This window comes from Cololabis saira, chromosome 24 (assembly GCF_033807715.1).
Source record: "Cololabis saira isolate AMF1-May2022 chromosome 24, fColSai1.1, whole genome shotgun sequence".
Lineage (NCBI taxonomy): Eukaryota > Metazoa > Chordata > Actinopteri > Beloniformes > Belonidae > Cololabis > Cololabis saira.
The window spans coordinates 5,317,892-5,334,879 of record NC_084610.1 but is presented as its reverse complement, the minus strand read 5'-3'; the positions used below and the strand labels follow the sequence as shown (position 1 = coordinate 5,334,879).

Below are 16,988 nucleotides of genomic sequence, written 5' to 3'. Positions count from 1 at the left end.
CTCCGCCACTGAGAAACAAGCCACTAGAGTGCCAGCTCCAAACACACTCCGAACGTCCCCCACCCACACAGACACATACGCAAAAGCACATTCTTTTCAGCAGAAAGCATCCCCAGGTGCTTTTGGCTCGTATGCAAGAGATGCACGGAGATTTGTGTGTCTTGGCAAATGTGTGAATCTGAGTTGTTTGATAAGAGAAATGCATAGTGTAATGATTTAGTGTGCTTTGATGCATGTAAACACATGCTGAAACATGCACCGGCTTTGCGGCGTCCCACCACTCTATCACCTGACGTGTGCAAATGTGTGTATATGTGTGTGTGTGTGTGTGAGGAAAAGTGAGTAAGGAAACGAGACGGGGAAGACGGGTCATCTGGCAGTAATGGAGGTCAGCGCTCAGGGAGATGAGAGAGAAACTGAAATACACACACACCAACCCTCTGTTTGCCTGGAGAGTAGGAAGCGGGAGTGGGTGTTTAGCCCGACATAGTTTACAACTCCCGGGGTCTCTCGGGATAACAGAGTGACAATAAAAGCGCCCTGTCATCCCTTTTTTCTTCCTCTCTTGATCTGAAGGTGTGAGGCATGCCCGCCGTGGAAGTGGCTGCGAGTGTCAGGTGTGGACTTGTTGGGAGGGGAGCAGGTGGTTTTACAAAGTGGAGATATAGCAGCACTACTTAAGAGCGAGAAGGCTCTGCCTAAAACCTCTCCATGACCTCAGCAGCGTCCATCAGGCAAAAAGCAGGAGTGACAGGTTGCCAGCCCCTTGGAGAGTTAGCCACACCCACTCACTAAATCATCAGTTATCATGACATGTATGTTTTTGGACGGCGGGAGGAAACCCATGCAAGCACGGGGAGAACATGCAAACTAGGCCTGTGTTGAAAAAATCGATTTCCCAATTCTAAATCGATTTTCATATTAATTCCTAAAAATCGATTCATATGTCTAAAGATCGATTTTTTTTTATTTTATTTTATTTTTTTTCTTCTTCTTCTTTTATTTATTTATGTATTTTTTTTTTTCATCATTACATTACAACTTTTGGTTATTTTTTTTGTTTATCCCCAAAAAAAGGAATGTTTTGTTGGACACGAGAATAACTGGTGCCATGTTTTTGCTTTTAAATATGTTTAAAGGTATGAAAACATTAAAGTGTTAGGTTATAATTGCATAAATTGTCTATATTTCATTACTTTATATACTGTCTTGGGGTTACATTTGCAAAAAATGCTAAAAACCAAATGCTCAAAAATTAAAAACCAAAATAGACCGAAAATGGAACAAATAAAAACGGAATGTGGAAAAAATTAAAAATGATTTCATCCATCTCTGTTTCCTCCCTGGATCTGTTTGATAATTCTGATCCACATGATGTTTCTGAAAGCAGTTCTATCAGCATTCTGGGAGCTGATTGGTCCTTACAGCATCATCAGCTGCAATACTTGCTGTTTAATCTCAATATAATACTAGTAGTAATATTTTGCATAACTACAGTCATATAATTCATGCAACAACTCAAAAAACAGTTTTAATAACACTAACCCAAATCAATATTGGAATCGAATCGATTCGGATCGAATCAAATCTTGATAATCGATTCTGAATCTTAAGAATCGGAATCGAATCGATTCTTGACATTTGAATCGATCCCCAGCCCTAATGCAAACTCCAGACAGTCGAGCACCTGTCAGGAGTCAAAACAGGAAACACCAAAACCACAACTAGTGCCCCTCAAATGTAATTTTTCAGGATATGAATTTAAGAAGGGACCTCATCTAACGATAGTTGTGAGAAAATACATGTGAAGACTTTGGAACACATCACATTGCTGGAAGAAAAAGAAAGTTCGGCCATTGGCCGGTGTTCTGTCCTCCAGGGCCAGCGCCTGCATGCCTCAGATGTTTCCTGCGCCAACACACCTCATTCAAATGAATACATCATTAACATACTTGTTCAGACCTTGATGACAAGATGATGTTGGTCTGTTTATGTAGGTCAGGTTTGTTGGAGGGAAACATCTAAAAGATGCAGGGCAGTGGCACTTCAATTCTGCATTGATTAGAAATTCCAAATAGTCTCTCCACTTTTTTATGAGAGGCTAAGGTTGTTCTCTGCCAAAGCAGCACAACCATATTCCTTTTGAGTGAAAATGTGACAAACAAGCATGAGCCCTCTTTCTACAACCTTGATAAGATTTTCTGGCTGTTTCGAATAATTTAGTGATGAATGAGTCCAACGAAGGCTAATTGGAATCAGTATTCTACACAGTTTGAGTCTAGGCATTAAAATGACTTAAGAAGAGTGGTTCAGAGCCACTTTGATTGATGAAAGACAAATATTTTAACTTAACTGTTCATAAGAAACCTCTGCTGATGTGAAATATACCTCACAAAAAGGAGATCTCTGAAGACTAAAGATCAAGAGGGAAGCAAAGTGATATCCGAGTGTTTTTCAATCCATCTCATCCACAAGCTGTCTATAAATGGAGACGGTGTAGCCAAGACGACTCCCGACGTACAACAGTATCCTCAGGGATGTAAAGAAGAACTCAAAGAGATCCTGGGGACTTGTAAGCATTTCTGTACATGAGTCTAAATTTGAGGAGGCAGGGCGTTGATGACATAACACAACAGAGGAAGCTGCTCCTCTCAAAAAAACACGACTGAGCGCCTCCAGATTGCAAGTTTAATTTGGCAATTTTCAGTACTACTTGGGAAAGGAAAAATTGGGGTATCACAATACGAGAGTTGCATTTCCTTGGGTAGCTCTACTTATGGTGTAAGGAGGGTACAGCTAACCAACATAGAAACATCATCCCAACGATGGGTTGGGCGTAGGGCTGGGCGATATATCGAGATTTTAATATATATCGATATATTTTCAAACACGATATGGTACAAGACAATATCGTTTATATCGATTTAAATTTTTTTTTTTTTTTTTTTTTTTTTTTTACATTTTTTTTTAATGATTTTGATATAGCTTATTTTGTGACAAATTGACTTGAATGTTTTATTTGAGATTTGCACAAATGTTTTATTATTTGCACAACTGTCAACCTCAGTGGAAAAGTCTGCCTGTTACTGTCTACATTGTATTAATTGCACAGTGTATTTTAATTTAATTGTTATGCAGGAAAGGGATATTTGTTTTATTTTATTCAAGAAGCATTTTTATTCTATATATGCAGGCAGTTTATTTTTATTTCATTTGTTTTATACATTTTTATATTGTGCAGACCTCTGTTAATAAAGGAACCTGTGTGACATTTGGCACGAGGCTTTGTATTAAAACTGACTGTTTTTTTAAGGGTTTGCCTCAGAAAAAAATGAAGCTAACGGAGATGCTATGCTATAATGCTTTGGGGGAAACCCCAATTAAGGCACAGAAAAAAATATCGAGATATATATCGAGTATCGCCATTTAGCTATAAAATATCGAGATATAACTTTTGGTCCATATCGCCCAGCCCTAGTTGGGCGTAAGGTGGATATTTGCCATTGTATAACCTAACTTGATGACCCCCTTGTTCTCTGCAAAGTCGACAAGCTGGAGTGTGTGTTCTTGAGAGTGCACGTGTTTTAGAGAGCCACCAAGAGGCCACGAGTGTTTTTCAAGCGACAACGGCAAACGCGGCTTGTGCTCCGCGCCAGTCGCGATACCCGTCGTCGCAATCATAACACCTCATCACCACCACACATCCTTCCGCTTGCAGCTCTGCTTTAACAATTACGGAACGTCGAATCCCAACTGTTCAAACCTCTGCATCCATCTGCTGGAGAGAGAGATGAGACGGGAAGGCAGAAAATGCTAATGAAAGTACACCTCATGTTATCAGTGGCTTTCTCTTCACCGGCATTGCGCATCACAAGCATGCATGACTCACATTTTTGGTGCTCTAATTGTGTTAGTGCAACATTTAAGACCTCCTCTGTGCTCTCTGCTAAAACATAGATGAAAAAGACTGTGTTTGTGCAGCTTTGAAGATGGGCTTCTGCAGGATTGTATCTCGCTGTGAGAATACTCTGGACAGATGCTGCGCATGCAGATAACGTCGTCATCCCACAAGTCTTAATTTATGCGCCCAACTCCTCCTCCAGATGGAAGTGTTTGGAATGCAGCGAAATGTTTTCCATGGATAATAAATGCATGGTTGGACACACTGTGTTCTGCTATGTAAATAGAACATAATACTGATAAATAAACTAACTTCAGGGTAAGAATGGAGACTCATACAAATAAAGGTTACTCAGTCTGGGTTGCCATGGGTTCCTTTGTGACTTTAACACACTTTACTCTTTGAGTGATCTTTATTGGACGTATGTATCCGTGTTTTTGGGCCATTGTCTTCTGACTTTGCTGATCAATATGACTTTCTCTTCTGCGCTAATCATTGCTTGAACACAGATCCATTTAAATAAGCAAATGACAGGATAAATTATCATCAGATTGTATTTTATCCAAAGCTTTTATCCTCTTTTGTCTGGCACATTGCCTGTTTTTGTCATCTGATCAAATATTGACTTGATCTGGTATGAACTGTTTGATTTTGAGCTATCACAGAGGAAAGATGATCATCATCTTTTCAACGGCAGCCAGAGATAGTTTCTTCTGTCCCTTGGAAATTAAAGTTGGATGTAGAGGAAGCAGACTAATTATCTGTATCCAAGAGAAAAAGGATGGTATGTAAACGTATGCCTTTGTCTACAAGCCAATGAAACGGCATTAACGTCAACTGCATTGACGTAGTAATTCTTTCGACTTACCTCGAGTTCCCTTTTCAAAACTGATGTTTGAAAAGCCATTTCCCCCTCACCACCACCTGGACCACATGTTCCTCCTGCGCCACTTATTTACTGATGTAGTTTCTGCACAGGGAAGTGTGGTTACATTTATTGTTTTGCTTATTGTTGACTGTTATTGATGCTAGTTCCCTTGTAGCGTATGATTCAGGAGGTCTCATCACTGTAAAGTCCTCACATACCATTCTTGAGATTGTACTCAAGACTAAGCAGATTCAAGTCCTACACTCTGAGATGTAATGATCTTATAAGACTGGGGGATTTATTTACGTTATCGGAGCCATGAGACTGAAAGAGAGCTCAAGTCTCAGCAACGGGAACATGTTTTTATGTTTTTATAAAACTCTTTACCGTCTTCATCCTGATTATCAGATTTGTTTTCCTTTTTCACTGAACCCTCAAGAACTTTCAGGTCTTCTTGAAAAGGTTGTTTCATTTACCCAAAGTGCAAAATAAACCCGTGCTACAGTGCTCATTTCTTTTTACAGCCCACATCTGTGGCTCAACCTTCCTGAACACCTGAGGGTGGTAAACATGCTTCATGTTCTGAAAAGAATTCTCAAGGCCTACCTTTTTCTGTCTCTCTCTCTCTGATGTGGCTTTTAAGTGTTTTGGAGTTATTTCTCTATTTAATTATCCACCAGTTAAATGTGTATATATCTGGTACACTTTAATATAAGTCAGTTAAACCTCTAGGATATCAATCTGCCCAACAAGAAAACAGCTTTGTTGTCAGTTAAACTAACAATAGGTGCAATTATTCCATTTGAATGTCTTTTCATAATTTTCCGATGTGTGAATTAAGCGATCCCTTTATTTTTATGTTCCTTTCTAATTGCAAAGTCAAGATGCAGTTCTTCACTGCTTTTAAATCAAATATTTGTAACAACAACAAAAAAAACAGTAGCAAAACTGCAGAAAAACATAAATCTATATTGGCCAGCCCTTGAAATTAGTTAAAGACAACACTTCAACTGAGCAGGATGAATATAGTTGGGCTTATTGTAAAACTAAATTTTTTTTTTTTTTTTTTTTTTTTTAAACTAAAAATTAAATGTTTGAATTTGAGTTAAGTGTTTTGATTGGATGTGTCAATTCTAATGTCCAATCAATTAATTTTAAAAGTATCTGCCCCTGATATAAACACCTGATCCGATCGGTCCTAGTGTACTTTTCAGAATCACAAATTCAATTTTTTTACTTCTGCTGTTTTAGACTTTGTAAATCTACAATATTTATGAGATCTTGATATGATTTTGTGTCTTTTGCAACTACTTTGATACCTCCTGGTAGCAGCTATTTACTTTTTTCAATTTTTTGTTTAGTTATTTAGATGTTTGTACTTCCTAACAAAAGAAACATACTTTATCACATTTTTTTAGGATAGAATACACAAGTTTTCTCATTCAGAGAGCCAATCAGTCTCAGTATCGAAAGTGCTGTAACCTCACAGACCCCTATCACAGAATTATCCAGCTTCTCCATTTTATTCTCTCCCCAACTTTTTATCCTTTTGCCTTTCCTGTAACAATGAAAGTTAGTTGCACACAACTGCAACAATGTTTTCAAAAGAGTCACGCCCAAAAAAGGGGGAGTGGATTGGAATCGAATGTCTGACTCCTCCCCCTAAATCCCTCTGTTTTAAATGTGGTTGAAAAGGGAGCTTCTGACTGCATTTCTATTGAATTTTTTCCAAAGTATGTCGAAATTTCAATAATACCTCAGGAAATGTTGTCATCCTTTGAAAAAAGGATGACATCTTTATTACTGTTTGTTGACACCTGAAAGCAGAAGAGTGACAGCTTTAAAATCTCTTTCCCCACAGATTTGGTATGATTAAAAGTAGATATCTGTCCACAGTAAGTTGTAAAATGTTGGACACCATCCAAACAAATTTAGATAATCTCATCCAAAAGGACAAAAAAAAAAAACAATAATACCAAGCCCCTAAAATCTTGGCCCAGTGCTCCAGACAAGCCATCCCTTCTTTGTAATTGGTAATTGCAACTAAGACACATGTTCACAGCAGCAAAATTAGTTATTGATTGTCTTGTGGAACATGGTTTCCAACTTTGAATTCCTAAAGAGAGGTTAGACGCTTCTCAATTTATGTTGGCGGTTTATTTGGAAGCGGTATTTAATGACCATGGATTTGTGAGTTAGTCATTTTGGTTGCTTGCAGTTTCAAAAGTCAAAGCCTGATTCATTTTCATTTCAGCAATGTCTCAGGGCAACCCTCTGACTCAGGGCAAGTCAGCTGCAAATGTGTGTCGAAAATAACAGATTGTTTGAGGTAGAAATCTTGAGAGTACATCAAATCTACAGAAACTTAGTCCATTTCTGTCTCTTCCCCCCCCTCTCACCTAGGAGGCCTTGATCATGGCCAGCATGGAGCACCCCCACCTGGTGCGTCTGCTGGGGGTCTGCCTGAGCCCCACCATCCAGCTGGTCACCCAGCTCATGCCCCATGGCTGTCTCCTCGACTACGTGCACGAGCACAAGGACAACATCGGGTCACAGCTGCTGCTTAACTGGTGTGTCCAAATTGCAAAGGTAAGTGAGCGTAATCACGGCAAATTTGGATGACGTCTGTCTCCGCTGCTATATCTGTGTGTTAAGTGCATGTTTTGGCATGTGAAAGGTTTGGATGTCATTATCAACGGGTTGTAAAAAGCACTGGAAAAAGGATTAGCGGCTGCTCCGATTCTTAATGGTTTGCTCTACAATAGTGGACGTCTTGGGAAATGACTGCTGTTTAAATATAGAATTGTTGTTTTTTTCATTAACGTGACCTTGTTTGGCTCCATGATGGAATTGGAAACCCTCTTTGTGTCGCCACGAGTCAAATTTTGGCAGAGAATAAAAGTGCACTCATACAACATGAGCACAAATCCCTAAAATCTCATGTGACCGTCACACTTGCAAATGCAGAGCAACATGCAAATGTTGCAGTAGCACCTGGCGCTAGTCACAAACAGCCCGAACAACCTTGAACTCTGTCCACATCTTGTTATTTTTTTACGCAAATCAGCATCATGGCGGGTGGTAATCAAATTAAAGAGCCATTCTTTCCAATTCAAAGAAAATCTGCATGCATGTGTGCTTCTGCTTCCCCAAAGAACTGTTTGTGTTTAGCTTGCAGATTACATTGATACTGCCAGGCTGTTTGATATTGTAACTGCTGGGTAACTTCTAAAAATGAACTCGGGGGAGGCAGGAGGGTGCTAGGCTGCTATTACACGCTGTGCAGTCAGACATCTGCTGCGACGCAGAGGCATCCCCCATCAATCTGGTAGAACTAGTAACAAAGGAGGATTTGACAAAAGCCTGATCACTATGATCAGCGACTCTTTCTGTTCCTTTACAAGGGTTGTTTTGCAGTGTCAAAGTATATCCTGAAGACTCGCTGTTCTACCCACTGATGCTTTCAGTTCAAGTCCATAAGTTTATCGGGGTCCATTGGCATAACTCTTCTTTCATGAGTGCATAATCATGTGAGTGAAGAGAAATTATCAGTCTACAGGACTCCTTTTGTGTTTTTTTTATTCTTTGCATTCACTCAAAGTTCTGCGTTCATGTCTGTCACAATGTGTCTTTAACGTTTTATTGTGAGGTAATGGCAGGTCCTGTGGAAATGAGTTGATAGCACCGTGTGGACCAACGGACTACATCTAGCATGCTAGTCTCAACGTTAGAACAAAAGTTGCAAAACTTTCAGTTCCTCGGACAACAACTAGGCTAGCTGTCAATTTAGCTACCTTTTTAATTTAGCACATGTAAATAACTTGACTTCTGGGCTTTAAGTACAGATCACACATAACATAACATAACTAACAGACAGCAAGCAGCTGTAGTTTGGCCTGGTAGGGTGCAGGAAGGAAGCTTAGCTAAGCCGGTGGGATAAGTGCCTTCATTCCTGGACAAAGCCTGCTAACCAGAGCTAACTGCAAGATGGCTGGCTAGCTGGTTGCCATTCAGCTTGTCAGACACGACCTCCCACAGTAGCTGGAGCAGCCGGGTACTGGAGTTGAGCTACCCTCACGCCCAGACCATTCCAGGATCCTTACTGGGCTCTGCTCTCAGGTCCAGGACGGGGCTCCACCAGGACGGCTAGGCGACTGAGAGACTATTGGCACTTATCCACTACTATCTATTCTGTCGAGGTTCTGAGCGTGCTGAGTCAGCTGTATCTGACATCATCACACTACAGGCCACCGATTAGTCGGGGGGCTGGAGTCAGACGTTTGAATCAGGAAGCGGGAATCAGCGCGAGAGCGACTCGCGGCTCTTCATTTTATCCGAAAGGCAATGGCAGCGCAAACATCTGTTTGGTGATCCACCTCTGAGGTGCAGATGTTCATAAACCTGGTGGCTGAAGAGATAATTAAAAAGAGATCTAGATGGGCGATAAGGAACGACCAGATCTACCAGGAGCTCTGTCACTTCCCAGCCGCTCGCGGCTCCAGCTGATTTCTCATCAGCGCGACACGAACAAAATTCAAAAAAAGCGTCGCCGCTTGAAGCTTCTTTCACTCTAATTTTTTAACTTGATGTCGAACACAAGTCACAGACCCAGCAGCACATATATCATCTCCTCCAGGTTCTACAGCTTTAGTGTTGTTGTCTTCTCCGTTTAGATCACACAATCAAATACGTCACACCAGCTTCACTCCAACCTCCTACTTCTGATCTGGGTATTAAAAACAAACGGGGAAGAGGCGAGTGGAGGCGAGACCAGGCGGGACAAAGCGTCCTGAGTCGGGGCGTGCTGAGTAGGTACTAGTGGATAAGCGCCATATGAGTCTTGGTGTAGTATGGTTAGTGGTCCACCAGTCCTCATTTCACCTCTCAAATGAAGATGGATGTAAACATTAGAGACTGGTTCTAAAAGTGGTTTACTCTCCAGTCACTCTCATGTTAAAATGTTCAACTTTTGAACAGAAATAAAAATATTTACAGCCCAGTTAAAAAAAACATTTTGGTCTGAATCTTTATATATCACACCCATGACTCTGAGGGGGGTGATTTGTTTTGTACCACATCAGGAGAGTTTATATCAAGCAATACATTTATTTCTAATATGATTGATTGACAGACGGCTCAACCAATGACTAGCCGTTATCACGTCCTCATCCATAGTCATAATGCTAAGATTATGGCTTAGTGAAGCAACCAGATATGTGTACTAACCCAACGATGGCTAATCGCGACAGTCATTTTTGATTTCTCTATCGAGTCAACCCTTTAAATGGGGTAATCTGATGTAAACGTCTGCTGGCAGCTCTTCAGCTATTTCGCCAGGGTTTGGCTAAAGGAGCTGGTGGCTAACTTTGATTGAGATATGGTGGGTGTGTCCCAACATGGCTGTCCCCCGTCTGAAGGAAGAGAGGCTTCACAACCGCTTTATAAAAACCAATGTGACTTAAAGGGGACCTATTATGAAAAACAGGTTTTCTCTTGCTTTAACATATATAAAGTGGTCTCCCCTCAGCCTGCCAACTCAGAGAAGGAGGAAAGCAACCAAATTCTGCAGTGTCTGTACAGCCGCCCGGATGAGCCGTCCAGTGTGATGTGGATCTACGAACCGTTCAGATTCTGCTCCCTTTCGTTACGTAACCAAAATGCAATTTGCATCAGTTGGCCTCTGATGCGTGAAAACCACTTACTCTACTAACAACAACTAACTCCACTGGCCGGAGCTTCCACCATTTTTTCATAGCGGTGTATCCCGTCATTCAGGCAGCCAATCAGCACAGAGCCTCATTATCATAGCCCCGCCCACTCAGAATCCTGCATAGATAATGAGGTTAGAGAATGGGAAGATAAAGACATGGCTCAGAGGCTGAATTTCTAATTTATTTATCAAAAACAATCAAAAGCTTGTTTTTAAGACATTCAAAGCCTGCTTAAAGGTCCCCTTTAATGCTTTGTCCCCTGTTTCTTACAGTCTATGGTTTCTACCTGCTACCAGGCTGGCCTCCCCCAATCATTTTTGGCTTAACTGGAATGGGAATAAGTCATGCTCTATTAAACCACCTTATACAGTCTACACAAGCTTATTACCACCATGTACTAATTGAATGACTCTCTGTATACTTTTTGCGGCATATAACATGCCCCACCTCCAAAGTCATTTCAGCAGTTGGACTCCAGATGTATGAACTTCTGATTCACCATATGTTTTGATGAAATCATTCTTCTGAGTTCACTTACTCTTTCCTCCAGTACTGCAAATGCTTAATTAGTATTTTCTTTTAATAAAAACATTACAATGGTCAGGAGTTTGCAGCCTAAGGATATAGAGTGTGTGTATTGTGACTAAAATGTACATAAGATCACATTTTACGGGAAATTCATTCAAGAAAAGATGAATTCCAAAGGACTCACATTCATATGCATTTTCTTGCCACAATATTATACAAAGACCACATCCTTGCAGGACATTACTGTTGTACACGGTTAAACAGACCCAAACCCAGTGTAAAATACACGCATAGTTTTTCTACAGTTGAAGATATATTAATCATATCCAGCAAAAATGATCTGTTTTATGCAACTGATGAAATATTTTTACACTATGTTTGAATGTGGGCGATTTGCTCATCCCTTTGGGATTTAATACTGATTATTAAAAGTTGGCTAGAAATCATGCCTTGACTAACTCAACTCTGCTGGAGTGATGGGCTGAAAATCCTTCATAATAAACACGCTGAGAGAGACCTCTGAGACTTCCTGTGCCAAAAAAACTTTTTTCTGCTGCTGAGGTATCACTTTATAATTCTGTTGTAAATAACTAACTCGACCTTTAGAGAAAGAATATCCCTCATATCATCTTCCTTTTTTGTTGGCGTCCTCTAGAGGCAGCTATGCAATTGTGGTCTCTCGTGAAGTTTAAATAAATGCTGCTATCGTGCATGAAGATACTGAAAAAAAAAATCATCCATTTTTGGGAAAACCACCAATGAACCTCTAAATAAGACAAAAAAACTATGCACCATCTGAGCAGGCAACTTCTTTTTCTTATTACAGTACATTGCACATCTTGGATCTGAGGATGGTAAGGCATCATTTCCTACATGTATGTGTTTTGTTGACAAAATATTGACATGAGACAAATTTGATGACCAAGTCACCCAAGTGGTCAGATTATGTAGGCTGTGATCTCCTGTCACTCATGGGTCATGTAATGGTAGCACTGCAAGAACTGAGAGACTTACAATTGAAATAGTCTACAAACAAGCCCTGAAAGTATTGGATAAAAAACCCAAAACATACCATCATTGTCAGATATTAAAAAAGCATGAGCGCTTAAACTGGGACAACATTGTAAAATATAATTACGCTATTTTGATCTATAAAATCTTTCATGGCCAGGCTCCACCTCCACTACAAAAATTTGGGAAAAGACATTCAAACAGATTAACCAGAGCTGGTGTTAGAGGCGACTGTATAGTTCCTTTTAGAAAAAGTGCTTTAAGTCAAGCCACTTTTTCGGTTCGTGCATCTCACACCTGTAATGCAACACCAATGATACGTGTAGTTTGTTTTAATGTTATCTGTTTTAATTCGTACATACTAAGGCTATGTGCAATGCAACACACACTTAGTACTGTATGTCACGCAACTTGGATACTCTTAGTACCATAATATTACCATTGCTGGTAATTCATTATGGTAATATGCATTTTTTGCTCAAGTCACTTTAGACTCAAGTCACTTTAGATACAATAAATACTGCTTTTAAATGCTGCTAAATATATTTTTTGCTACTATGTATGTTTTATGTGTGTTCCCTTGTTTGATTGTATTGTTTGACTGAATTGTTTTTGGTTTTCTGTGGGGACTGCGGGTGGAAACTAGCATTTCTGCTAAAACCCGGTATATTTATACTGCTTAATGTAGTATTCATTAAAATGCATTGTCCTGTCTAAAAAAAAATAAATTACAACTGTGAGTTGTGTGGTCTGAACAGCTCAACAATCTGCTAAAACTGAAAGTCTCATAGTGTCACGAACCGTGCATTACACAGTAGCGTTGGAGCATCACTTGACAGTGAGTGTATCTGGTGCTTTGGGTTGTCCCTTGCTGACACCGTCGTCAAACCAATAAACAACCAAACAACCTTTTCGTAAGTTACACAGGAAAGCTGAGGCCTTTGACACAGGTTTCATTGGTTTACACGAGCTGTGTGGTGGCTGATGGCCTGAAAGTTAAACTTTTCTCAATGTCTGAAGCAAGCAATGGTTCCAATTCGACTCAACGGACCCACGATCCAATTTGACAAAGCTTGACTTCATCCCGTTCAACATCAATGGACAATGCTGTCCATCATCATATGGAAGTTAGTAGAAACCACGTGCCTCTTCCAGTTAGTGGATAAATGGAGTAAAACTAATATTGAATGACTATAAATTCCCACGGTTCAGTTGGGGACATTCACGGCTGTGAAATGAGAGATGAGTATTCAACGATAGTCAACACCCTAATGTTGCCATTAACTCCCATCCAACCCGATGTGCTACCAGGAAAAAACCGTTAACTCATTAAAGGCACCATCATAAATAACTCACTGTGCATGAAAAGCCTTTTACGGACATTATACAGACAATTTCCTGCTTTAAAGCACTCCTTCATTTGCCAGTCTATTGGAATTGATTAGTATTGGTCGTTAAAAGCGATGTATTCTCCTGTTTCATTTAGCTGACAGTCACCTGTCAGTGATGAGCACACTGGTTTTATGGGGTTTGGGAGGTTGGTGGGGAAGAGCTTAACCTTTTATCTCTCCATGATGGATGATCCCTCAGCGCTTGAGGAACAGGTTACTTAAGCAGGTACTTATTGCCATAATTGGATTCGATTTCACCTGTGGCGGCGGGAGGGGGAAATGTCAGGGTCTTGGTTCTTATGTTAGAGAGAAAAAGAGATAACTGGCCCCGACCCACAAAGAGCAGTGACATTCTCCTGAGATTTTGATTGATAGCAGTCACTGCTGTTATGCTCTTGATGCAAAGTTTGGCTGGATGGTTTTACGCTATTCATTTGTTTTTATTGACTGATTTTGTGAGTTCTTGTTTGTCCAATTTTAGATTAGCCTTCATATCTTGAAAAACACGTGACAAGGGTGACAGAGTGGCATTTGTCGGGTTTGAACAAAGAAGCTAATGTTTGCAAACAGCTATTCCAAGTGGTCTGGTGACTGCCCCTTTAAGGAGATGCAGCCATGAATTCATGCCCCACTGTGACATGAAATATTCATAACAGGAATCAGTTTGACTTTACATAAGCTACTCTTTTTTATTGTCTGCACTTCCAGTAGCAGGTCAGTTTGAGAAAAGGCAGTTTTCCAGATCTAACTTGTAGAGTTGACATGCTAACGACAGGAAAGGCAGTGAGCTGGGTTCTTCTGTTGCTTTACCTTCTGTACATTTGCAGATCCTCTTCACAGCTCCTCCATCACACAGCCCTGAGATATTTTTCTAGCCATAAAAGGACAAACATTCTCTGTATGTGTCTACGCATTCATGCAAGCATTTTTGTGACTCTCTGTGTGTGTGCGTGCTGGCTGCATAAATAACTCACAGCCTGCTTCCCTGAGTGATCTTTGCGCTCTCAAGGTAATGATGGGGAACCTCTCCTCCAGCAGAGAGAGCATCCTTCAGAAGAAGAACAATTTTCAAGCTAAGGGGAGAATAATTTCCCCCTTGCTCTTCAGTTAGCTTTGAAAAGGTTGTTGTTGGGATTGAAGACAGGAGAGAGGAAGGATGACGTAAAAATCACAGATTTTCAAGAAATAAAAGCTTGCCGAAGGCCGCATAACATCAGAAACAAGACAAAGGACTGATGTGTAGTATTTGCGTTCGTCACCGGTGTCTGACTAGACAGTATGACAAGAACAGTGGAAAACTACAGCGTCCTTAATTGAGGTAGAGTGTTGACATTTAGAGAAATTTACCAAAAAAAATGGGACAGACAAATGCTTAACACTCTTTTACTTCTAGCAACACTCCACTCCTTAAGCAAATGGAAACTGAAGAGACTTGATCGTAGCAGATGTGCGTCCCGTCAAAAACAGTCTTGAATAGTGCAGTACCATCTCAAATTTTTCTTTTTTAGAGTGATTATACACCGAAAGGGAATGTCAGTGACATGCTTTTGTCAAATTACCAGGCAGTCACAACCACGTTTCTCTTTTTGGCAGGTTTTACAGCTTTACCCACAGCAGTGGGTTTTAGGGGGCGGAGTCAGGCAGATAAGGATCTGACTCCACCCCCAAAAAATGCTATTATTTCATTTCATTTCATTTCATTTTTTATTTATTCCGATCGTGGAAATATGCAAACAGAAAAAACAAGAAACAAACAAGTAAAATAACAACACAATCATCAACTAAAGCATATTCCATAACCAGAAAGAGCAGGAAGAAGAAAATCTAATTATACCTGCCCCTCCCTTAAAACAAAATTGAACAATAATAGCAGATGGTCTGCACAATTACAATTACTCAGTTAACGTCACAAAGAAAGGAAACCAAAAAAAACAAAGATAGATTGTCTGTCTCCATACGCATATATTATAAATCTTAACTATTTCATCGATACATTGCTATTTTTTTCTCTTTGAATTTTTTTTTTAAACTGAAATATGTTTATACAGCCCTTTAAATCATGTAATGAATTCCATAACTTAATTCCAACAACAGAAACACTCATCTGCTTTAAAGTTGTTCGGACAAATAGATATTTAAAATTAAATTTTCTTCGACTACCTTCGTTATTTGAATTGAAAGTAAACATGTATTGTAAATTTTCTGGTAATGCTTTACATTTAGCTGTACATGATTGTGAGTGTCTGTAACTTAACCAAATCATTGAGCTTCAGTAATCTTGATTCAATAAATAATCTGTTGGTGTGTTCTCTGTAATGCGTATTGTAAATAACTCTAAGTGCTCTTTTCTATAGTAAAAATAAAGGATTCATATTAGTTGGATATGTGTCGCCCCAGACTGCAACACAATAAGTTAAATAAGGCAAAATTAATTAACAATATAAAATTCTCATTACTGTAGCCCCCATGGGTATAACTTTACATTATCCGCCTCAGAGGAGCAATGACTGCAACCTGATGTGAACTTGGTTGCAGACAGAGATGGGAGGGTGGGGTGATTCTACCCTGATCTGGATCTGTGATGTCATTGAACGCCGCAAATCTGAGCGGTTCACTGAGCGACAGATTTTCAAACTTAGACTGGCAGAAAGCTGTGTGACAGAAAGAATAGTGTTATAGCCAGAGATGTTGGTATTGTAATGACTTCAGAGATCTAAATATGTGCCCTCGAGCACAGAAAAAGAATTTATCTTTTTTCATAATGTCTCCTTTATTTTAATATGCAATGGCAACAAACAAACAAACAATAAAAAGTTCCGGGAGAGGAATACAGTCTTTTACTTATCTCAAAATCAGCATCATTTCACAAACCTTGAACTTAAAATAAAGCACCTTATTTGTTTTTTTTTTTAAAACTGATTCTATTAATCTCAGCCAAGACAATGTAAAAGCTTTCCACTGGGTTTTTATTTTTTATTTTTCCTTGCAGCGTAGAGCCTTAACCTTCTTGTGGATTTCAGGAGGTTTTCTGGAGCTCATCAACAGAACGTGTCTCGTCTTTTAATGCGATCCTGCCCAAGGACCGTTTGTTGTTTTTGATGTTGATTTTTCAGTTTGTTCCACAAAAAATTCTCAGGATTTTTTAATATTTTAACTCCATGTCCATGGTGATGAAACCTCCAAATACATTGCAGTTTCACACATAGAATCAATACACTCCCAATGTTGACCTACCTGGGGCTCCTTCAGAGTGATGAACCCCTCCATGCATCTTCTGATGACAGACTATTATTGAACCCAATCACATTACTAAACTTCCATCAATCAACCATTGCTTGGACATTTCAGAAGAGGCACAAACCTCGGAAGAGAGGAGTAGAGTCAACTTAAAAGTCTGTCTCCGCCTGTGACAAATGTTGCGAAGACGTGTCTGGAGACTGTTGTACTGTATTTCTGTGGTATGTCGTAGGCCTTTTCTTTTACTTTAGAAAATGATGTCAGCCTATTCTTGAAAAAAGAGGGCACAATATGTATCCCTTCAGGTTAAAATGTTGATGTTTTGACCCAAGATGCATCCC

The 16,988-nt window shown here is 39.8% G+C and overlaps 1 protein-coding gene across 1 annotated transcript in view; it reads left to right on the top strand.

Moving 5' to 3' along the window:
- The window catches only part of LOC133424882 (receptor tyrosine-protein kinase erbB-4-like), a 382,181-nt gene that overhangs the window by 316,886 nt on the left and 48,307 nt on the right, over positions 1–16,988 (top strand). Inside the window, exon 20 of the mRNA XM_061715451.1 lies at positions 7,173–7,358. Coding sequence (XP_061571435.1) covers positions 7,173–7,358 — 186 coding nt within the window. The remainder of the gene's footprint in view (positions 1–7,172; positions 7,359–16,988) is intronic.